The sequence below is a fragment of the Drosophila suzukii genome, chromosome 3, assembly GCF_043229965.1.
Source record: "Drosophila suzukii chromosome 3, CBGP_Dsuzu_IsoJpt1.0, whole genome shotgun sequence".
NCBI classification, from domain to species: Eukaryota; Metazoa; Arthropoda; class Insecta; order Diptera; family Drosophilidae; genus Drosophila; species Drosophila suzukii.
In genome coordinates, this window is record NC_092082.1 from 20,089,575 (window position 1) to 20,112,418 (window position 22,844).

General features: G+C 39.3%; 4 protein-coding genes across 7 annotated transcripts; 3 read left to right on the forward strand and 1 right to left on the reverse strand.

Moving 5' to 3' along the window:
* Positions 1-52: 52 nt before the first annotated feature.
* Ndfip (Nedd4 family interacting protein) lies at positions 53-7,403 on the forward strand. Its single transcript, XM_017082024.4, has 2 exons — positions 53-333; positions 5,469-7,403. The coding sequence occupies exon 2, from the start codon at positions 5,471-5,473 to the stop codon at positions 6,278-6,280; it is 810 nt and encodes a 269-aa protein (XP_016937513.2). The 5' UTR covers positions 53-333; positions 5,469-5,470; the 3' UTR covers positions 6,281-7,403.
* Krn (Keren) lies at positions 57-4,995 on the forward strand. Its single transcript, XM_036815872.3, has 2 exons — positions 57-333; positions 3,920-4,995. Exon 2 carries the CDS (start codon positions 4,022-4,024, stop codon positions 4,658-4,660), a length of 639 nt encoding a protein of 212 aa, XP_036671767.3. The 5' UTR covers positions 57-333; positions 3,920-4,021; the 3' UTR covers positions 4,661-4,995.
* A 1,292-nt stretch (positions 7,404-8,695) lies between the features above and the next one.
* On the forward strand, positions 8,696-16,007 carry Pep (Protein on ecdysone puffs). Of its 4 annotated transcripts, none has more exons than XM_036814711.3 (4): positions 8,696-8,846; positions 10,174-10,537; positions 12,780-13,009; positions 14,062-16,007. In XM_036814711.3, the coding sequence occupies exons 2-4, from the start codon at positions 10,235-10,237 to the stop codon at positions 15,593-15,595; spliced, it is 2,067 nt and encodes a 688-aa protein (XP_036670606.1). In that variant the 5' UTR covers positions 8,696-8,846; positions 10,174-10,234; the 3' UTR covers positions 15,596-16,007. The 4 variants fall into 4 exon arrangements, with proteins under 4 accessions (XP_036670606.1, XP_016944755.2, XP_070852845.1 ...); XM_017089266.4 differs by lacking the exon at positions 12,780-13,009 and adding an exon at positions 9,698-9,793 and having other exon boundaries at positions 8,739-8,846; positions 14,062-14,376; XM_070996744.1 differs by lacking the exon at positions 8,696-8,846 and adding an exon at positions 9,777-9,793.
* Positions 16,008-16,343: 336 nt separating this feature from the next.
* On the reverse strand, positions 16,344-21,941 carry LOC108015546 (prostaglandin D2 receptor). Its single transcript, XM_036814713.3, has 5 exons — positions 21,329-21,941; positions 18,196-18,412; positions 17,499-17,691; positions 17,082-17,437; positions 16,344-16,847 (listed from the first exon to the last, which is right to left on the reverse strand). The coding sequence occupies exons 1-5, from the start codon at positions 21,529-21,531 to the stop codon at positions 16,581-16,583; spliced, it is 1,236 nt and encodes a 411-aa protein (XP_036670608.3). The 5' UTR covers positions 21,532-21,941; the 3' UTR covers positions 16,344-16,580.
* Between the last annotated feature and the right edge of the window lie 903 nt (positions 21,942-22,844).

Here is a 22,844-nt window from a genome sequence, read left to right on the forward strand (position 1 = left end):
CTCTACTATCGATAGCAACGCGCAGCACCTGGCCAGTGGCCACCACTAGCTCAGAAATCGAAGATTTATTCCTGGTGCATTTGTTTTTTTGCTTCGCTCGCGAAGTGAGCCCAGTTTTAAATTAGTTTAATTTTAATTGCATACAGTGAGGCCACTCGAAAGCGGATCGTCGACCGTCGCTGTGCAGCCAAAAAACCAACAGTATTAGCTGTGTGCGTGTTTGGCCAAAACAAAATTTCGAACAAAATCAATAAAACGGAAACGTGAGAGAGCGCTGCGCAAAAGAGAAAAGCGAACGCAATCGCAATCGACCAACGCATAGAAGAAAACAAGGTGAATAAATAGAACATGGCACAGAATATGAGGAATAGAATCAAATCGAATTAAAATCGAGGACAGAAATAGAAACGAAAAGGCGAGGCGAAGAAAGGGAAACAAATAATAACCGTTACAGGAGGAGGGCTCCAGGAGAGAGTCAAGGCTCTCTCTCCCATCCCCTCCTCCTGTGTGCGTGTGTGTGTATGTACATGTGTTTATGTTTTGTTTAGCAAATTAATAATCTTAATTTTGCTGGGATTTCGCCACTCAGGTGCTAAAAAAACAGTGCACACTCTGATAAGTCTGCCTGTGTGTCGGTGTACTTGTTTATTTAATTCATATTTACTCAAGTAAATTAATTCATTTGCCCTTGTGTACAATAACAACAAGCGCCGTTTGCTTGGAAACTTGTTCTCGCAGTTGTTGTCCTCCTCCCCCTCCCCCTTCACCTCGCCGTCAGTCTCGTATTCTTTCTCTATTCCATTGCAATACCAATGCAGCAGTTGGTGTCTGCGTTTGTATTTTTCATTCAATCCAGGAAATTGCCCCTTGAGATTGAGAGACCTTCCATTCAGACAGCCTCCGTTCCATCTGCATCTTTCCATCTTCCTCTTCATCATCTTCCGTTTGCATCTTGAGCCTCTCTTGTGCTCCCGGTCCCGTTTAACTGGTTTGCTTCGCACTCTATTCCAGAGATGCGATACACCTCTCTCCCTCTCCCTCTTGCACACCTGCTGCTTGGCAGCTGTCCACGCGCTCAAATTTCTTATCAACAAAACGAAACGAAACGAACTCCGGCTGAAATCCAAAACCTGGCCCAAACTGCGTTGTTACTTTTCCACAGCGATTCGCTAATTTCCAACGCCTTTTGTGACGGCCCTGTTGCTTTCTCCCTCTCGACTTCCCCTGTTCCCTCCCTCTCCTCCTTTCTCAAACACACGCAAAGTTACAGTAGGACTTCGTATGGTTGAATTTTCGGTATTTACAAGATACTCGTAGTTATCCAGATAAAACCCATAGATCCCGTACTTTATCATGAATTATTTCAAAACCTGTTGGATGAAAATATCTAATAAAGGGGTCAATTCTAAAATTTAATAAGATTTTCCGTATATTGATCCGTAGCTTGCCTTGTACCTTTAAAATTATTTTTATTAGAACAGCAAGAACATTATTTTAACAAGCTTGTCTACATAGACATTGAATACATATGATCTATAAACCACAAACGTATATTTTCGTTCCCTAAAAAATAAAAGTCTAGCTCAAATTAAATTACTTTTAGATTATTCTAAAGAACTGTAGCTAAATCTAATCAAGTGTGAACTTAAGTTCATGTAAATTGAAAGTATGCATGACCATGACCACGATCTTTTTTTAATTTCCAGTAAATTTTGATAAGACTATGCGGACTCAAAATATTTTGGTTAGACTAATAGAAAGTGTTTTAAACCCGCTAAATTCGGCAAAAATAAAAATTAAAGAGCATAGTGGACACTAGTTTCGAAAAAATATTTTAATATCTGTATATAAAAAAATACTCCTTAAAAGTCGAAGGGTAACATTTTCATATTTTAGTTACTTAAAGATTTTTACTTTCTCAAACAACAATAATAAGTTAAACCCAAAGTATTTTGTACAAGATTATATAGTTTAAAATCCAATAATTCGTTCTGGAAAGATTCAACTTATTTGAAGGATTCTTAAAATTGAAATGGCATAGGAAAAAGTTTTCTTAAGATCCCTATTTTCGAAAGATGATTACACTCCTGAAGTACGACTGTACACTAAACAATCTCCCTCGGTTTCGTGCAATTTTGCAATATTTCAAATGCCCGCACATCTGACTCATCCGCAGGTAACTGTAATTACCGCCTAGCATCCACTTGCGTTCCGCACTTGTGGATGGTATTTGTCACCTTATCAAGACCGCTCCACCTTTTTTCATTGGAGTTTTTGATGCTTTGGCACTAATCATCACACAGAAAAAAAAAATTTGTTAATGTTAACTTTTAAAATTTTTAAATAAAATATTTCTCTTTGTATGAAATATATGTTATCATTATTCAAAGCTACTATCATTTCACATTGATATTTTTTTCGGTGGACGCTTTTGTTTGAGGTCAATTGGTGATAAGCCCCCAGGTGCTCGTTTAGCTCGTTGGCGTCTATTAGCTCATTATTCAAGCTTACGTCCGGCTCACCCACATAGACTAATAAAAATAAACCAAAAGAAATACATATGCATGCACTAGTAGAAATTAGGCACATCTTAGGCCCGCTCACGCTGATCTTGATTGCCTCTAACTATTTTTTGCTTCTACAGCTGAATTTACGTTTCAATTGACCGAAAGGTCAACTTAATTACATTTATATCGTGCGTCTATTGGACTATCTCATTCGCACTCTCACTCTACTCCAGTCACTTCAACTGTCAACTTTCACTTGCACGCATGGTTTTTTTTTTATTTTTAGATATATGTGGGAGAGTCAATGTTTTGCGAAATAAAGAGAAAGACCTATAAGGCTTTATAAGGAAATTGTTTTCGTTTACTTTGAAGGTCCTAACAAATGTTTTCTTACCCTAATTATTTAAGATAGGTAATACAACTTATTTGATTAAAATTACCAAATTAATAAACTTTTTTAATTTGGTTATCCTGAAGGTTATATTAAATAATATTGATTGATTGTAGTGTTACATTTATAATAAATGGTTAAATTCCATTCGTGCATCGTTAACATGGAGTAGCTAATTTGATTCCAATTTGTGTGATTGATTAGAACAGTTAATAAGATGTTGATAACTTAATTAAGATCAAGTTTTGAGGGCATCTATGTTCAAAATCTGTATAATTTTAATTATAGATAATGATTCCGACTAAGGCACTAATGTTATGGGCTTACTGATGGACAAAAGTCGGAAACTAATTTGTTTATTTGTGTACCCAATCAAATGGTAGCTCTTGGCCTTACAAATAAACAATGGAATTGCTTTGTTTTAGCAAAGAGACAGAAAACCCAATTTGTAGGTCTAAACAGAATTCAACTGAATCTGATTATTTTGTTAATTCCCGGATGGGGAGATCAATTACATTCAATTGAAGCGCTGCAGCTCAATCAGTGTAATAAGATACTTTTATTAGGTTACATTAAAAATATTATTTTGAAGATCACATACTATTACATTTTTTATGTAACCAGGCATTTTATCGTTAGCACCTTATGGTAAGCTGTTTCTTTTTTTTTCCAAATCGATATACATGAATTTATATATTGAAGTGCCTGAAGTGAACGTTATGTTAAGTGAGAGTGTAACCAGAACAAAATACTCGATAATGAATGCAAACTGTGCAAATACAACAGCCGCTTGGGTTCCGCTCGCGATTCCGGCCAGGTAAATAAACGATGTCATTTTTTTGTTAAAAATTTATGAAATTCGATTTTCTGTTTCTCGTTCTCACTTAGGTCGAGGAGCATAGGTTGTAATTGTGAGAAGAAGGCGGCTGGCGGTGCTAGGCAGGCAATTAACCTACACAAACCCGAATACGAGTTTACATTTTTGAGTTGATTTTAATTGCACTTCGTTTTTGTTTTGCAGCCAGCCGCCTGCCAGCCAAAGCCAAGAATTCCACATAACAAGAAAACACCTCACACTGCATTGCCACATTCCCAAGTAAAGCTGCCATGAGTTAAGATCAAGATGCGAGTCCAGGACCTGCCGCTTGCCATCGCTTTAATCGGCGCTTGTTTGCCGCTAACTGCCGCCTGCTCATCGCGTGCCATAGCCAAACCGCGGCCAACAGCTGCTCCGATCCTGCCGCCGGACAATGTGGAGATATCCACAACGCCCAGGCCGAATGTTACCTTTCCGATCTTCGCCTGTCCACCCACATATGCCGCCTGGTATTGCCTAAATGATGCCACCTGCTTCACGGTGGAGATCCACAACGAAATCCTGTACAATTGCGAGTGCGCCTTGGGTTTTATGGGCCCGCGGTGCGAGTACAAGGAGATAGATGGCTCCTATCTGCCGACCAGGAATCGTGTGATGCTGGAGAAGGCCAGCATTGTAAGCGGAGCCACGCTGGCCCTGCTGTTCATGGCCATGTGCTGTGTGGTCTTGTACCTGCGACACGAGAAGCTGCAGAAGCAAAAGCTGCACGACAGCACCACAACCACAACGACCGACGGTGGCTGTCAGAATGAGGGAATGGACGAGGTGGATGGCTTGCGACCCCTGCGCCCAGTAAGACGTCCCTTTGGCCCCTGCCGCATCCTATCGCTCGAGGAGGCTCACCTTCAGGCGGTTGCCTCCAATCGCCCCCGGCACTGCAACTAACACTCGCGCCATCTAATAAGCCAGGGGCTGCTAATTTGTTTTCGAATGTCTAACATGTCCAAATGTTTATTTTAACTGCATAACAAAACTATTCTTGCAACCATCCAATTAAGATGACGAATGCTGTAGTTTTAAGTGCCCACTGACGTGCCTCTAAAAAATTTAGATCAAGTATTAACGAACGAAAACTAATTGCTCAGAGAGAGATAAAAAGAAATCTAGATGTAATGCAATGCAATTTTGGCAGCTAGCCGCCCATTTATTTATTATACACCTAATTTTATTAAACGCCGCGTGAACTATTAACGTTAATAAAAGCGAGAACTAAACAATAAGCTTTGCTTTCAATTTTGATATAAGCTAATTTAAAAAATCAATTACTCAAGGAGTTGTAAGAGAGTTAATTTTGTAAAATTGCAAAGTTTTTAGAACATTTAAAACTCAAATTCTTTTGAAATCGAGTTTTGTAAGCGAGTCCTACAAAATTCAGCATGAATATTTGTTTGGCAGTTTATTTCGAAGATGCATGAAAAAATCAATTGGTTGAACTTGGCCTGCTGCTTACTTAAAGCTGTAAGTTACTTTATTAAATAATTATATGAGTGAAAGGTGAAAGGAATAAACAATTTTAGCATATTCATAAATATTTTATAATTTAATTAAATTTAAGCTATATCCCTCTTTAAAACTTTTCAATTTAGAACCTAATTTATCATGACTTAAGTTGTCAAAAAAGCACAAAATATTTTGTATTGCCCCCTAAGCACTTCATTAACTAATCCCATTGTTTTTGTGCCCTATTTTCCAGTCATGCCGCATAACAACCAGCAATCGTCCGGGGACGATCAATTGGGACCGCCAAAGGCGGACTTCAGTGCTCCACCGCCGTACGAGGCGAACGTGGGCCATGGTCAGCAGGTGGCACTGCCGGCTCAGATGTCAGCGCTGACCCTGGCCTCCACCGATCCTGGCCAGATGCAGATCCCAATGCAGATGCAAGTGCAGCTGCCTGGTCAGGCGGACCTTATGAATGCACAACTGCCGCCTGAGATACACGGGAAGCTGCCCACCTACGAGGAGGTGCAAATGGAAAAGTCCCTGAACGGAGAGCTGCCGCCCGCCTTTTTGACTTTGCCCTCCTCACAGCAGCTTCCCCCGCCGCCGAATCCGCTGCTGCCGCCCAATCCGCTGCGCGATGGTGCCGCTGCTGTGCGATCCGCACAACCGGCACTCACTTTTATCGCCATTGATGCCAGCGATCCGGAAAACAGCCTGTCGACCACGGACAACTTGCTCGGGACGGACATAATGTTCATCACGGCATTCATTGTGGCATTTCTGTTCAACTGGATCGGCTTCCTGATGCTCACGTGCTTCTGTCACACGATTGCCGCCCGATACGGAGCCCTGTCGGGATTCGGTCTGTCTCTGGCTAAATGGACGCTGATCGTAAAACACTCGACGGACCTGGCCTCGCACGAGAATTCCTGGCTCTGGTGGCTGATTTGCGCCTTCGGCTTTCTGATCAGCATACGCGCTTTAATTCAGTATGTGAGCATCAAGCGATCGTGGCGCCTGCTCTCCGCCTCCGCCCAAGAACGGCTGCTATTCTTCTACTAGGTGCGCCGGGTGGCTTTCAAGTGGCTGCCATGTAAATATGTTGTGGGTGGCTAGGAAGCTCGAATCTTACCTGTTCCCAAAACCCTCAATTCCCTTAGAACCGGCACACAAAAACCAAACAAAATCAAGGCGAACTTATTTCGGAGAGTTTGCGAAATCACTAAAAGTTTGAAAGTATGCCATTAAATGTATTAGTCCTGTCCTACTTCTATCTAAACCGAAGTAATAAGAATGTACAAATTTACCTTTATACACAAACCGTTTAATTTTAGGGCGAAATCCCTATGCTTTAATGCCAGAGACCTTAATATGATTGCTGGCAATTTAAAAACTGTATTACACTAGACTTTTCCGTTTTCTTTTAGAAACAAAATGTACTGCATACTTTTAGACACCTAAAGCTAGTTGTAAACGATGCAGCGCCCTTACAGTATCAATATCAAGTAGATATTTTAAAATAGGATGTCACACCGTTTACAAAGACCTCAAGGACTTGTTCAAAACTTTCTAGCGATTTCGTGAACACCCCGAGTTGTGGGTTAGTGTTTTCTCTAGTTTCTATGTTAAATAGCGCAACTTAGTCCACGGACCCGGCAACTGTAGCATAATGACGTTACCTATGTGTGTTGAATGGTGAAAGGCGGATGCTTTCTCGCCTGCACCCCCAATCGATTATATTTGTAAATGTATGTGAAATGTGTATGGATATATCACCCTTTATTGATCCCTTCCACACCTCTAAAAACCCCCCTTAGGCCATTTAGTGGCGCCCATGCACTTCAAACAAAGACACAAAACAAACCAAAAAAATGGAAATAAAAGATAAATATGAGAGGTCGAAAGAAAAATATGCTAGACATATTTTTTTGAGCCTACTTTACGCTGTGGTACTTAATTAATTAACTGTACACAAGAGCCAGCAGTAATAATAATGCTAAACACACAAAAAACAACTATTGCTAGTACATATGATTATTGCCTATTATAACGTTTACAATTAATATGTTTAATCCCTTTGTATGTAAATTAAACGATGCATATGCATTGCAAAGGGTGCAGAGTAGCAATATCTGCGCCAGTTTTATGCAAATTCAATAAAATCGAATGATGTCATTCAAAATAATGGACTTGGTGTTTTTATCTCTTAAGTTTCTGTTGTTTTTGGAACAATTTGACTTTTTAAATACTGTTTTCGCCGTTCAACTTATAAAGTAAGTTTTTAAAAAAAGACAATCAAAATAATTTTTTAGAAAAAAATTATATATTTTTTCCTTGAACAATTTTTTAGCAAAAAGTTATCAAAATATCTTTTGAAATGTATAACATTAATAATGTCGAATAGACGAATCATTTTATTTGATTCTTTGTAAGTACATGCTGCAAGGCGTGGCGAAATAAGAGGATAGTTGTTGTTAGGTCCTAATTATGCTCATTTTTGGATGCTTTGAAAAATTCTGTATCCGAACTTTTCTATCCTTGATTTCTGGTAATTTTTTAGTAGCTAAACCACTGGTTCAATCTTCATGTTTCTTCCTGCTTGTAAAATCTTAACCAGCCAGCAAACGTTTCGTTGTCCTTCCTCTTTGGAAGTAAATCATCCTGAGTTAAGACTTAATTTAAACCATTTTGATTTAATACTCGCATATGCAAGATTAATGTTATTTAGAGTATTTGCGTTGCTCTTTTCGAGTTCTTCTATAACAGCGTCCTTGAAATAGGTAGCTGAGTGATGCCACCACTAATATTAAAACTATTTTGTATGGGATTCGAAAGATAAAGTGTAACGTTTTTTAAATGTTTTCATTGAATTTAAAAAACGGAGTTTTTCCAACGTGGACCTCCTTTTTCTAAGCATCCGAGCAGTAGCTCAGGTGTTTCTGTTTCTGCACGCGGGTGTGTAAAAACTTATCATATTTATTTTACATTCCAAAATTGAGCGCAAACAGCAATAACATATGAGGAGTTTTTTTAAAAAATAACTCTCAAAGGTTTGAAAACGTGTTTTTCAATCTCAGTGAATGCACCCTACTGCCGTAGCGAATACAACACCCCTACTGCTGATAAGCCCACCTGATATAGCAGAGACACCCTCCTCACATTTTAGGGTGACCATTTGGTATACTTTTGGTACATCTAAAAAGTAAATTGTATAGCGAACATCGATGTTTTCGATGAATTTTGTGAAAAACACCGATGTTTAGGATAAGCCTTTTTTTAAACACAGTCAAATTGCATTGAAATGTTTCTTCTTGTTTAGAAATATTTTACTGTGTGTAATTTTTTTAAGCTAAAAACGCTAAAATACCCAGCGAATACGAGATGGTTTCTCTTTCCACGAAATCTTTTTTTCAGTACTTTTGTGTTTGAAAAACATCGATTGGCCGCCAAACATCGATGTTACCGATGCTTGATGTTTCACCACCTCTAACACGTCTTATACGTCATCATTCGATTTTTTTTCGTCGTTCGGATCGGTGTGAAGTTTCCACGCAGGCGGCCATCTTGCTAAACCTAGGAAAACTACAGTGCAATAGACCAAGTAATTGACAAATCGCCGTTGCAACACGTAAGTTTTTGGATAATTTCACCATTTGCGTAGTACCTTTGAGCGCTTTGCTTGTGTGTTGTTGGTGGAGGCTAACGAAAATTTTAATGTGTGTGTATCTGTTGGGTACTTTTTTTTCGCTTTGTTCCCTGGGCATCTGAAAATAGTAATTATTGATTTTCCTGGGGGCTCCTTGCGTGTATTTGTGGCTAAAGTAATGGGATAATTGGATAATAGCTTTTTTACGGGGGCTTTGAGTGTTTTTTTCTTATACCGTGATATGCTTTGATTAGGAGGTTCTTTTGTGGTTGTGCATTTACATATTTGTGGGGGCTTAACTAATGCATTTGGTGCAATATATTAGTGTGAAAACATGATTTCATTGCTGGGAAATGGGTTTCCTTTCTAATTTTGTGTATTTATCTCTATCACCCTCTCTTTTCCGCCCGCATGGCCGGCCGGCTTTCTGACTGAATCAATTACTTATACACACGCACTGTCTGGGCCGCCATCTTTTTTCCACTCTATATGAGAATATATTACCAGGGTTTTTTACCTTTTTTTTTTGCCCAAAAGCAAGGGCTTTCGTGTGTTAGTGTCGCACAAACCCGTTTTAATAGTTATTAATGTAATCTGCTGACCGTAGCGCCAAAATTGTTCCCAATTCTTTTTCATTTCCCCGTTGCTTTTCATTCTTCGGTTTTTTCGGGTTGGTGTGTGTATACGCACGCGGGGTTGTATTACGGGTTTTTGTGGGGTTCAAGACCTACCCGCAGAAAAAACGAAGATCAGGGCTTACTAACAAAAATATAATCTTATCGCTTGCCTCTCAACATTTGTTTCGTTCTTTGTTTGTGCCGTTTTACTTTCAGCTTGTTTTAAGAAATTTGCTCGCTTAAATACAAATCCTACATTACACATCCCATAAACTCTCCCACAAAACTAAAACCCGTCAAAATTATGGTCAGGTATGCTGCACATCAACCCCGAAAATCCCGAAATATTTATGTATCTCCTGTTCCCAGACCCAAACCTATATCCGCTTCTAAAATTGTATTTTTCCAAGGACTATTGGGATTATCAAAATCTTTGTAATAATGTAAAGATGATGATGTTTTTTAATTTTTCTGTTACATCATTTAATTTGAAGTTCCTGTACAAAAATTTGAAATATTCGATTTACATTGACACTACTAAAATAATTAATCTAGTACATAACCCAAGAATACTTAAATCAAAAATATAAACCCAAAAGTTTACCTGAACACCTGGAAAAGTATAATTTCTCCGATTTAACAATAAGTTCCATTTAAAGACCTTCTAATTATTTTCCCCAATCTTTTTGCAGCGTAAAGGTCAACGGAAATCCACAGAATCGTTTAGGGAATAACCCAAAGATCAACGGCAACATGGCATTCCGGGGCAACCAGAACCGCAATCGCAACTTCGGAGGCGGCAACAACAACTATGGCGGACCCATGGGCGCCAACCGCATGGGCGGCATGAACATGTCGCCCTGGGAGTCCCAGAATCCCGGTGGCGGACAATTCGGCAACAACATGCGCCAGGGCGGCGGTCAGATGAACGCCCAGGCCATCAACCTGGCCAACAATCTGCTGAACAATCTGTTCAGGAGCCAGAATCCACCATCGCTTCTCGATTTGCCCCGCGGCGGCGGCGGCATGGGAAATCGCAATCAGCGCGGCGGCCCGGTATGTACAAAAGTTCAATTTCCCCCCATAAACACGTTGACAATGCCAACCGAATGAATTGTTATATTTATCTATTTTATTACTATTTCGCGATTCGTGTACTACGAATCGGATTTCTGTGGTGGAGATGTAATGAAAAACGCAAGGTCCTTTAATTTCATTTTATAATACTAGTCCTAAACTTCAGACAACTTCAAAAAATGTCTACGCATATCAACATTATAACAAATACTTGTCGATCCAATTTTATCTTTAATTTTAATCTTGTACTACATGTTTAAAAATGCTGAGTACTTAAATTTGATTTATAAATATAATTAGCGGGTAACTTTTCCGTCCGTTTCAAAAATTTATTTAAAAACAAATTAAGTAAAAAAGTTCCCTTTCTAAAACGCCTATAGCTTACACTCCACAACAGAACCCTACATTTTGTGTTTATTTACCTTTAGTTAGATTGTTATATTGCCAAACGTAGCTAATGCTTTTCCTTTAAGAGATAAACAACAAGATCCAAAATCTAATCGTAGCTTGTAGTTTACTAAACCAACAGAGAAAACATAAATTAGCCAAGTGAATATTGTGAAAAAACTATTGAGAACTTTGTGCAGTGTAGTCAGGATATAAGGTTGTAAGGAGGAGGATGGATGTGGTAGACGAAGGTTTTCATTAAAAAACGCATTTATTCCATTTAAAATGCAATACTTTTTTAGTTCCGTAGAAACTGCACAAACGAAAAAGAACCAAACCGGATTATTTAACAAAATAAAAGAAACGAAATTTATATAATACACACGCATTGATAACGAAATGTACCTATTACAACATGTACCGCCAACACTTGTTCCACTTAACGATGAAAAGAGTATGATGATGATCTCTATATGTCAAGATTGAATCATAAGTAATTTATATGCAATTATTCTCTTACTAGATGTACTTAAGCATTTAATTACCTTTTTACCATATTTATAATTCGATTATTATCCGAAAATCCATTGCCAAGTCAAACGAACATTTCTTGGCTGGACTCTTTTTGCCACAACGCTTTTCTAATTTATCCATTATCTATTTTTATTCTCTCTTCCAAAACCAAAAACAAATAATGCCAAACTCAAAAAATTCGATGCTTTTCAATACACCTCAAATATCGAATATCGAAACCGCATCGTCTTGCATTTTTCGAATAATGCATTCCATATTGTTGTTGCTGCTCCGGCATATAAACTTGCTGTTGTTGTTGCTGCTGCTGCTGTCGTTGTTGTTGTTGTCGTTGTTGCTGTTGCGTGTTGTTGTTGCCGTTGATGTTGCCTCTTCCCACTTGCAATAATGCATTGCAATCGACAAAAAATCAATCCCCCCACCAAAAAATGAATTCCATTGACGGCCAACAATATTTTCAAAAACCAAAATAAAATTGAATATTATGAAACGCAACGCATACACACTCAACACACACACACACGCACGATGCACACACAATATGTGGCCAATATGCGAATCTTCACCAACGATGCGATGCAATATACTATATGATGCTTCCCGTGCGACGCCACTGATTGATTGATTGATTGACCGATTGCTCGATCGATTGATATTGATCGCAATGCAATCTTCTAATCTGCTCTGCTCTGAAACCGAAACTGATCCGATCTGGTACTGGTACTGCTTGATGGTGCAACATAATTACATCCGAAAAAACCACAATATGTAATACCTATTTATATGTTCTAATGTCTAATGCAAATTCATCGCCAATTCTTCTTCGACGTTCCTGCCTCTGAAACTCAAAAAATCCGATTTCCATTTTCAAATGCCACTCGCCGCCACACGCCATCGAATAAATATATATGTATGCAATATATATATCCAACTATCCCCGTCGACTGATTGGCCGCCGCAACTGCCCCGTCGATCTGACCAAAAAAAAAAAATATACCATGTGCTCTATGTGCTGCCACTATATTTATATATATTTTACTATATATCAACGTTTACCAACCATCTCTGTAACGATTTATCCCCGCAATTATCAATTATCTGTTCAATTTGATTGCTCTGCCCCTCACAAAACATTGTAAATGGCCAACCGCGCCATATTGTCTCTGATCTTTCGGAAATGCTCTATGAATATTGTCTCTGTTTGTAAATCAAAACAAAATCAATTCACATATGCCCCATGTGCGCATTCGGAATTGTGCGAAAATGTTATTGTTAATCCTAAATGATAAACTAAACAATATAGATGGTCAGTCGCGGCGGCGGTGCCGGCAATCGTCTCAATAACCGTCGTGGCCAGGGAGGTGGCTTCCAAAATCGTGGCGCCACTGGTAGTGGACCCAAGCCCCCGCAAAAGCAGGGCGGCGGCGGTATTCGCAAGCAAAATGCTTTTGATCGTGCCAAGAAACTTTTGGCTAAAAATGCCAACCAAAATAAAAAGAAGGAACCCACTCCTGGCGATAAGAAAATCGAGAGGTAAGACTTACTACAACTTTTCCAAAACAAACCAAAACCACAACAAAAAAGAATACATTTTTTGCTGCCCACCAAATCGAAAGGATTGATTTCTTTCACTAAAATCAAAACCAAACAATACAAAAATCGAACTCAGCAGCTCAAGTATATTATATAAAAAGTTTTTCTTAAGTACTTAGGCATTCCAACTTTCTAATTGCTTTTCCTCATACATTTCTAAAAAGTATACTTAATTAGATTTAGTTCTTCATTAGGGATATAACCGTTTTTGATGCTGTTTATATTAATGTGTGTATGTGGTCAATTTGGGCGGAACCACGCCCACTTGGGTAGGGAATCGTTAATCTATAGTTGTAAATATTACCCAATTCATACAGTTTTTTATTATCATTTAAAAACAAAAAATAGATTTTAAAATATAAGATTGGGTTTTACTTTTTTGCGTTTTGTGTACCTACATTCTAAATTTATTTTTGAAGTTTAAAAGGAGAGAATGTTCTTAACGAATTATATATGTTTGCCATTAAATTATTTTTGAAATCACTCCTTATAATATCTCTCCTTTTTGATATCAAAATTTATCATCAATTGTTTTTTTTTAATGTTAACATGCGATCATAAATGTAAGATTTTTTTTGTAAAAAGAAATATGCTGAAAATATTGATAATCGTACTTTACTTGAATTAAGAATTGTATTTGAAATGCTTAGATACTCAAGTTTGGCTTTTATCTGCTTTGACTTCTTTTGTCATAAGATAGGTTTACGGCATATTTCTCTCGGCAAACCAATCATACTCACTTTCAAAACGCATCAAAACCATAGCTAAAGACATTCACTATTGTATTATTCATCTATCGCCATCTGTACTGTACGTATCATAAGTATAAATTGCAGCGAAAATCATTCTCTATCCCTCTAATATTGTATTCTCTTCCCTAGAGCCAGACCAGACGCATCCCCGTCTATACATTTAAGATTCACAACTAATAAATTTACCTTTCTTTATTCCTTCCCCCACAAAAACCAATGATCTCTGATCAAATTCTATAGCCCAACCAAGGAGTCGCCCTACGCTAGTGTGCCAAACGACATGTTCTACTGTCATCTGTGCAAGAAGCACATGTGGGACGCCAACTCGTTCGAGAACCACATCAAGGGACGCACCCATCTGATGATGCGCGAGGGAATTGAGGAGAGCTACCGCCTCAAGGCCAACATGATCCGCCAGGAGGCCAAGATCGCCGAGCAGCTCAAGTCGATCGAGTTCGACCGCTTAAAGCGCATGGGCAAGAGCAAGCAACGCCAGTTGGACTACTGCACCATGTGCGACCTGAACTTCCACGGTCACATCTCGACCCATCGCAAGTCGGAGGGACATTTGCAGCTGAAGAAGTTCCTGCATCCCAAGTGCATTGAGTGCAACAAGGAGTTCGCCACTCGCATCGACTACGACACACATCTGCTGTCCGCCGAGCATCTGAAGAAGGCCGCCGAGAGCAACACCAAGGTGGGTGAGCGCAAGCGCCAGACGTTGCCCATCAGCACCGAGGAGGAGGAGACTCGCGATCTCCGTCTGCCCCAGAAGCGCAAGAAGAAGCCAGCCAAGAAGGAGGGCGAAGCCGCCGATGGCGAGGCCAAGAAGGAGGGAGGCGGCGATGGTGAAGCTGCCGAGGGTGATGAAGCCGAGGGCGATGAGGCCAAGGAGGGCGAAGAAGGCGCCGACGAGACCAAGGAGGGCGAGGAGCTCAACGAGAGCCAGGAGGAGGAGGAAGTAGCCCTGCCTGTGGATCCCGAGGACTGCATTCTTGACTTCACCGACGGCGACGAGATCCCCAGCGAGGTGGACACCCGCCTGCCCAAGTACAACTGGCAGCGGGCTGTCGGTCCTGGCCTGATCTCCAAGCTGGAGTGCTACGAGTGCTCGGTGTGCAGCAAGTTCTTCGACACCGAGGTGACCGCCGAGATTCACTCGCGCACCGCCACCCATCACCGCAACTTCTTGAAGTTCATCAACGAGAAGTCGAGCGACACCAAGATCGCCCAGAAGCGTGCTGCTGCTGCTTTGGAAGAGAACGAGCGCAAGAAGCGCAAGATCGAGGAGACAGAGGCCCCTTCCACCGAGGGCGCCGCCGAGGAAGCCACCGAGGGAGCCGAAGGTGAGCTTTACGACCCATCGGAGGCCACCGGCGATGATGACGATGTAGAGATGGCAGATGACAATGCCGAGGGAGAGGGCGAAGGCGAAGGCGAAGAGGAGGTCGAAGGTGAGGGCGAGGAAGATGGCGCCGGCCAGGACAACGGGGAGGAGGAGATGGAGGCCCAGGAAGAGGAGCAGGAGGCCGAACAAGAGCCCGAACCGGAGCCATCTCCGGCCAAAACTCCGGCTGCCGCTGAACCAGCTCCCGTAACCAAGACGCCAGCTAAGACTCCGGCCAAGGCCGCTGCTGCCACGCCCGCTGCTGCGGCGACGACGCCGGATGCCTCGCCATCGCCGGCCAAGAAGGCGACTCCCGCTCGCGCTGCCGCCGGACCCAAGGCCACACCGCAACGTCAACGTGCCCGCGGTCGGTACAACCGCTACTAAGTAGACGTCGAAGAAATTCGTAATTTAAAATAACACATAAACTTAAAATCTATACAAGAAATTATATACATTCACGCCCAGGAGGAGGATGATGAAAAACAGATCAAATCGATCTCTTCCCGCAATTTGACATTTGCATCCCAATTTGCATATAAACTGAATGAAAGGAAACTGAGAAGAAGACAAGCAACTTTGCGTTGAAACAGTTGAATACATTGTAACTGGAGGCGGAACTTCTTGATACTGTGACGAGGGAGAACACAAACAACTTGATTGATTCGATTTAAATATGAACAATACCCAATTTCCCCCTAACAGCACTGCATACCATACCATACCAGCCAACCATTCAACTTATGTAATCATACAAATTTTAAAATAAACAAAAAAGCAAAAGTAGTTGTAAAACAAATGCGCTTTCTGTTTGTTTTAGTCGAGGGAAATGGAAATTAGCATTCGATCTGTTGTTGGGCAATAAAATGGAGCAACCGATTTTTGGAGACTGCGCGTCTAGTTCATCGGAAAAATAAAGCCACAATTGCTTCCTGGTCAGTTTACCATATGGTGGAATGTTGGTACTTATACATTATATAGACTTTCGGCCGTGTGATACAATGTTGTTTTTTTTAATTTCGAAAATGGGGCTTCAGTTTATTATTTTAAATCAAATCAAATTAATATTCAAACCCTGAACACCTCAAATCCAAGTCGATTTCCATGTGCACCATATTACATTTACATAAACACAAGCGGCTTATTTTATGCCACAAATCGATTCTAAGTTTATTATTATGTGCGATGAGCATATAAGGAACGCCTTGATATGGTATACAAAGTGGGGTACATATTATTTACAGCTTACGAAACTATGAGGAGCCACTCCTTTGAATGTTTTAAGGGAGGCGGAATCGATAATTGAGTGAGATCCCATTGAAGCGGGACATGGGATTAAGTACTTGGGGTGCTGAATGAGGATCGGGAGGAGTTAGTTAAACTCCAGAGTATTCGCCTCCGTCATCGTGGTGCGCATGCGGCTCTGGTCGCTCTGGGATCGTCGAAGTCCACCCGGACGCCATCCGCTCCTCCAGCGCTTGATGCAACCCAGCAACGACCAATTGATGGACTTGGATCGACTCAGCACATAGACATACGGATCCGAGGTAAAGTGTAGAGCCGTAAGCACGTCGGCGATGATGAAGAACTTATTCGTTGCGGGCAGACGATCTGGGGCTATGGCCAACGGGATAGCAATCTTAAAAAAGAATATAAAAAACATTTTAATTTTAAAATAAATATTACTTTGTTCTAAGGTTTTTTTTACGACACTTAAAGTATACATTTTTGTTGCATACTTTTTGGAGTCTGAAGGTCTTAAAATTTTAAGAAGGGTTAATCAATTCCCTATTTTTCGGCCTTAATATTGGTCCGATTGATATGAAATTTGGTATGTGGGTAGGAAACGGAAAAATATTCCTTCAGGACTCACCATCTGGGGCATCCAGCAGATGACGAAGGAGATGCTGAGGAACGCCATCAGCTTGGCGAACTTGATCTCCACCGGGGAGGATTCTGTGGCCGCCATTGTGACGCTGACGCTGTGCCGGAATTGCCTCGTTGGATGGACTCCGCGGTGGCTACCTCCGCTTCCGGAGCTTAGCTGCGTCTGGTAGAGAGTGGTGGCGCTGCTGCTCTCCGGATCAATGCTAATCGCACTGGTTTTTTCTCCGGAGACCAGGTCATAGTGCATGTGCCTCTTGGCCGTTCGAGTCCTTCCAATTACACAGAGTAAAGTGTGTGCCACGAACAGATTGCAGGCCACGATCACAATGCAAAGGAGGGTACCTGTAGCCAATCGAATGCCAAATAAGTAACAATATGTAAACAGCAATTGGTGGGACATTACCAAAGACCATAAACAGCACCGCGTACGATTTGTTCCACACTCCCGGCGCATCGCGATATCGCATGCACTTAAGCTTTTCCGGATCAGATTTATCAATGTAGGCGCCAAACCCAACCAAAGGCAGGAACGTGATGACTACCGCCACAATCAGTATGCTATTGATGCTCTTGCGGATCAGCTCGTAGGTGATGTGCTATATGGGAGATTTATAACTATTAGTTTGTCAGGTTAGTGATTTCCTGTATACCCATTTTCTCTTTTGTTCTAATCAATAATTATAAAAATGCTTTCTCAAAAGGTCAGAATAATAAGTACTTTGAGCTTTAAACTATTTCTATAAAAATAATAAAACGATCTTTTATATCTAGTGCTTAAAAAAAAATTAAAACTAAACAGCTAATTCTTCAGAAGTGACCAATTTTCTATATGGTAGCATTTTATATTTTAATTCCTAAGTACATATGTGCCAATCTTATTTAATGTATTGCATTTTAATCCCTATAATGATTAAAATCTTTTCGGAACGTTTCAAAAATATATAAGCATTGACATGATATCTTTTATATTTCTAGGTGAGATTACTGTCATTATAATAAGAGCTAAACATTTAAAAATAATGTTACGCAATGCTATATAAAATATAGTTCTAGAGGTACCCCTATATTTAAATTGAATTTTATTTAATAATGATACAAACCTTGTGGTAAATGAAGGGTCTTGCCAGAGCCATCCACCTTTCAGCTGCCATTACTGCCGCAATGCATCCGGAGCTAAGGCCAAAGAAGCGCCACACCACGAGTCCCACGCAGTCCACTCGAATAAAGGACTGCAGGACCTCCTTCGAAAGGTACATTTTCAGCAGCGTTGTGGTCAGCATCCCCAGCAGAGCCACCAAATTGTTCGTGGCCAGGCATCTGGAATAGTTAAGGACTTTCATAAATTAGGTTTAGCTTAGCAACAGGGCTTTTCAAGGCTCGTAAATGGGATAATAAAAGATTTCCACTCCATTAACATTAATGTGGCAACGAACCATTGAGTTCTGTAATAAGCCATCAATATAAGAAGGCGGAAAAATTTGTAATAGCGAATTGTTTTTAATTAATTGCCCCTATGATAAGGCGAAACTTTCAATCAAGATACCTCAAAACTGCCCCATATGGTTGTACAACTGCCAATTTTAGTTGCCTAAGACGTGACTTGATCTTTAAGCACTCTCAAACGGCCGCCGGCAATTTATTTTGTACTGAATAATATAAAAAAGGCAACCAAAATTATATGGAATTCTTTTATGGGTAAATTAATTTTAGGTCTTGTAAGTAATCTATGTATATTTAAAGATTTATTTTTATAGTTGTTTAAGAAATCTTTAAATGTATGGAACCTAAACACCGTACAAAATGATAAATATATATATTTTTTAAATTTTCATAGGGACTTGGTTAATCCATAAAAATACATTTTTTTAAAAATATTATGTCTATAAATAATTCTTAACATCTTCTTTACAATATTTTTTTACTTATTAAATATTTCCAGTCTTCCAAATTGTTAGTAAGAATTTTATAAAGCTCGTATAATCTTTACTGGTTAAATAATCTTCTAATAATTTTTATTTTTCTAACACATTATTACAAAATATATTTATGTATTACTTTAAATAATTGACAAATAGAGGTGAACTGAATTGTTAACTTATACACTACCCTCCCATAGCGTAAAAGCCGTATATACTCGGCAAATGTGTGTCAGTCAATAGTGAATTTAATTAAGTATTTCCCTTTTATTGGGATCATAAAATATTGCATTTGTGGAAAATGTTTGTGCACCGTCTCGATTGTTTTTAGGGCGCCGTTGACACAGGAAACTCATTTGTCTTTGGGTGAGATGAAAATATATATGTAGATATAGGACTTTTGCAATAGAAATGAATGACAACGTCTGCCTGGAATAAAATAAAAAATGGGATTGACAATTCTCGGAGATTGAGGGTGGGCCAAATGGTTGGGCCAAACGTTGGGAATTGTAATGACTTTATTCGTTTTTATTTTTGTTATTTGCTTGTGTACCATTATACCTGCTTATAGCGCAAAAACTACTAAAATTCAATTTATGGTGCGTTGTAAAAGTTTCACTAAAAGCAAAAGCACCGAAACTGTTCATTACAGGGCGAAAATATCTACATTTTCGATTTGCAATGTGAAATGCATGATTGTGTTATTGGCTTGTAATAGCAAACTCATTGTTTATTTTTGCAATGGGAAAGCACAAATTCCACAGAGGGAAAAAGCAATAAGGGTGATGCCATTGGGATACCCTGATTTATCGACACCGCTTAAGTGCCAATCACCGGGTTCATTCAATCAATCAAATTACAGATCAAAGGCTCTCCTAAAGGAGGCTCATGTCTGGAGTGGAATTCTCCTTAATTTCTGCTCCCTTGATGGCTCAAATTGCTGGCGACAGCAATTTACGCATATTACGCATACGCAATGTTGTCGCAGCATAAAATGTAGGGAAAGGGGCAAATCGGAATAAAGCTCACTGAATCTGCCATCGGGCCAATGCTGATAAATGACGTATAAATTGTGGCAAATATTTGGCAAATGAACTGAAAGGATTACATTGTGCGTCATATATAACATTTTATCTCTTGATAAGGTTGTTTCCTAATATAATTGCACACCCTTTCAGATGGTATTACCCTATGACTAATTTAAATTAAAAATAATTCCGCAAATTATGTTGCTTAATAATACACTCATTTATCATCACTCATCAATCAACTATGTGTGTATTTTAAAACATAATGTAAAATCCCCAATGAGTTAAATTCTTATAATACTAGGGAAAAACCCAGACTTGTTGATTCAGTGTTTTTAAAGTTATAAAATATGCAAATGAATAAAAATTAAAAATACAATGAAAAATATTTTAATTGCTATAAAATCTAGCCTTCCCAACATCTCAATGGAATTCGTATATATACACACATTGGCCAATCTGGCCAAGCTCTGATCTCCGTCTTCAGTTACACCATTAAGCTTTTAATGCATTCGCAATTGCTGCATTCCCATGTCGCCGATAAGACTGTCCGATACAGACTGGAATATGACAAAATCTCACCACCAAAACACATGGCCAATGGACTAATTCCGCCATTTGATAAGATATGCAGAAAGCCAAAAACAAAGCCCCGGCCAAACAAAACAATTCAGTGTATGCAAATCAGGCCCGCATAGGCATATAATCGAACACTACTATTTAATAGTGGCCGCAGTTGAGAGCAGGTTGAATAAACTTACATAGCCATGAACTGGCCGCAAACAGTCACAAACATTATGTGCATAAAATGAGTAGCTACACGGAAAGAAATATGCAAAAACATCTAGCTTTTGGTGATCTTTTTAAGCTTTTAATTAGGTGGGTATATGTTTTTTCAAGAAAATGTTGATTTCCCTCAAAAGAACTTATACACTTTTTGGTTGGAATAATTTTAATTTTATGACTACGTAAAAAATACTATGTATTTAAATTAATTATTTTTAAATAAGTTCATATTTTTTCGGCTAAGATATTTATTTATAAATTTACCTTATACAAATTATAAATATGTCCACATAATTCGAATTTAACCTTTAACTTAAGTTAAAATTTAAATTATGTGGACTAATTTCACCTTATTATAAAGTTAATTCTCCTTTTAAAATCATGATATATATTTAATTTCCGCGAACTTTAAGATTTTTTGTTATGGTTGTACTACCAAATATTTCAAACTTCCATTTTCAAAAGCTTTTTTTATAATATTCTGTTGTTTTGATTGTACTTACCGCAGCATGAGCGTGTATTTGCTGTTTTTATTGAGTTTCTTGCGCGCCAAAATAAAGAGTGCCAGCGAATTGCCGAAAACGCCCAGACCCATGATAATCGCACCGATGATCAAATTATTCCTATTCGCATAGAGGGCCTTAGAAGCCACAGTGGCGGTGCTATTCAGCATCGACGGGTCCAGCACAGGTGTTGTGGACTCCATGTTGCCGGTCTGATTGTGTGATAATTGGGCTTGATTGCAATTCAGGTGAAAATCGAACTGACCGCAAATGATTTTTCTTTTTTTTCACAAATGAGCCTGCCGCAAAAGCATAGTCGCTGGCACACGCAGTCTATGGAAACCCGTTTCGATAGCAAAATTGGACTTATTTTCCTAAGACACTTAATTAATGATTAGAGCGGGCGACACTTGATTAACCGACCACTGCGATGGCGATTCGATCCGAGGAGCGCGTCTGCAGTCAGCCAGGCGTCGATTTAGAATGACTGGTTCGTCGAGCGGCGCACTCGTCGGCTGCTGCCGCCCATAGCTCCGAGCTATATAAGCTATATACTATAGGTGGGTGGTTGGGCAGATCGGACCGCAGTGGGGCTTCCAGGGGGCAGGGTTCCTTGCTCAGCGCGCAACAGTTGCCAAACATTCTGGCTCGGCTCTGCCTCGGCTGGCGCCGCCGGTGGTCGGATCGGATATGACCCATGGAATACAGGCACCCCCGAGCACATACACCCCACCCACACCCATTCGAAAACCACCCCATCGAAAATGCACAGCTCGTGCCAGCGCCTTTGGACGTGTGCGAGCGGTCAAAATGGCACGACAAATTTTATTGTTTCTTTTATACCCTATCAGATTCCGGCTCACTAAGAACATCAATTTCAATTATTGCATCGATTTTTATATAAAAAGTAGTATACATTTTCGACAAAAGAACTCTTATTTATTTGCAAGTTTAATCATAAAACGTGAAACATTGGTTTTTATTAAAAGCACTCTTTATTGCTTTAAATCAAAAAAAAAAATTATTTTAAAAGAAAGGATTGGTTTATTGTAACACTAATATGAAACTAAAATTAAATTTATGATATAAAAAGAACAAAAAAATATATATTCAGTATTATTGGTAAAGCATAACAATTATTTCCCTAATCTATTTCAGATAATCATTTTTTGTTGTTTAAAATATAAATTTTTAGAAATATTTAAATGGAAATTTACAGTCATTCATGGAAGTTGACTTGTATATATTAATATAACTTACGTGTCAACACAAATAATTTAAAAATGAACAATTAATTTTTTTCATTTTTATTAAAGAAGAATCATGGAACGCGGCGAATGTGTGTTTTACCCATCCCAAAAGGCTAACCATCATCATTTTATATTGTTTATTTGAAAACTTCCAATGATGAATATAAATGCCTTCACTTTAATTTAAAAGCAACAAATTATTAAAACATTATAACGGAAATGACATTTAGTAAGAGTAGACTTATGTAGTTCCACTTTAATCTTGT

Coding starts and splice junctions, on each gene's coding strand:
- LOC108015546 (XM_036814713.3), bottom strand. CDS start 21,531: ATGGAGTCCACAACACCTGTGCTGGACCCGTCGATGCTGAATAGCACC. Junction 18,413..21,328: donor AAATACACGCTCATGCTGCG/GTAAGTACAATC, acceptor TAACTATTCCAG/ATGCCTGGCCACGAACAATT. Junction 16,848..17,081: donor TCTGCTGGATGCCCCAGATG/GTGAGTCCTGAA, acceptor TTCTTTTTTAAG/ATTGCTATCCCGTTGGCCAT.
- Krn (XM_036815872.3), top strand. CDS start 4,022: ATGCGAGTCCAGGACCTGCCGCTTGCCATCGCTTTAATCGGCGCTTGT.
- Pep (XM_070996744.1), top strand. Junction 10,538..12,779: donor GCAATCAGCGCGGCGGCCCG/GTATGTACAAAA, acceptor TAAACAATATAG/ATGGTCAGTCGCGGCGGCGG. Junction 13,010..14,061: donor GGCGATAAGAAAATCGAGAG/GTAAGACTTACT, acceptor CAAATTCTATAG/CCCAACCAAGGAGTCGCCCT.
- Ndfip (XM_017082024.4), top strand. CDS start 5,471: ATGCCGCATAACAACCAGCAATCGTCCGGGGACGATCAATTGGGACCG.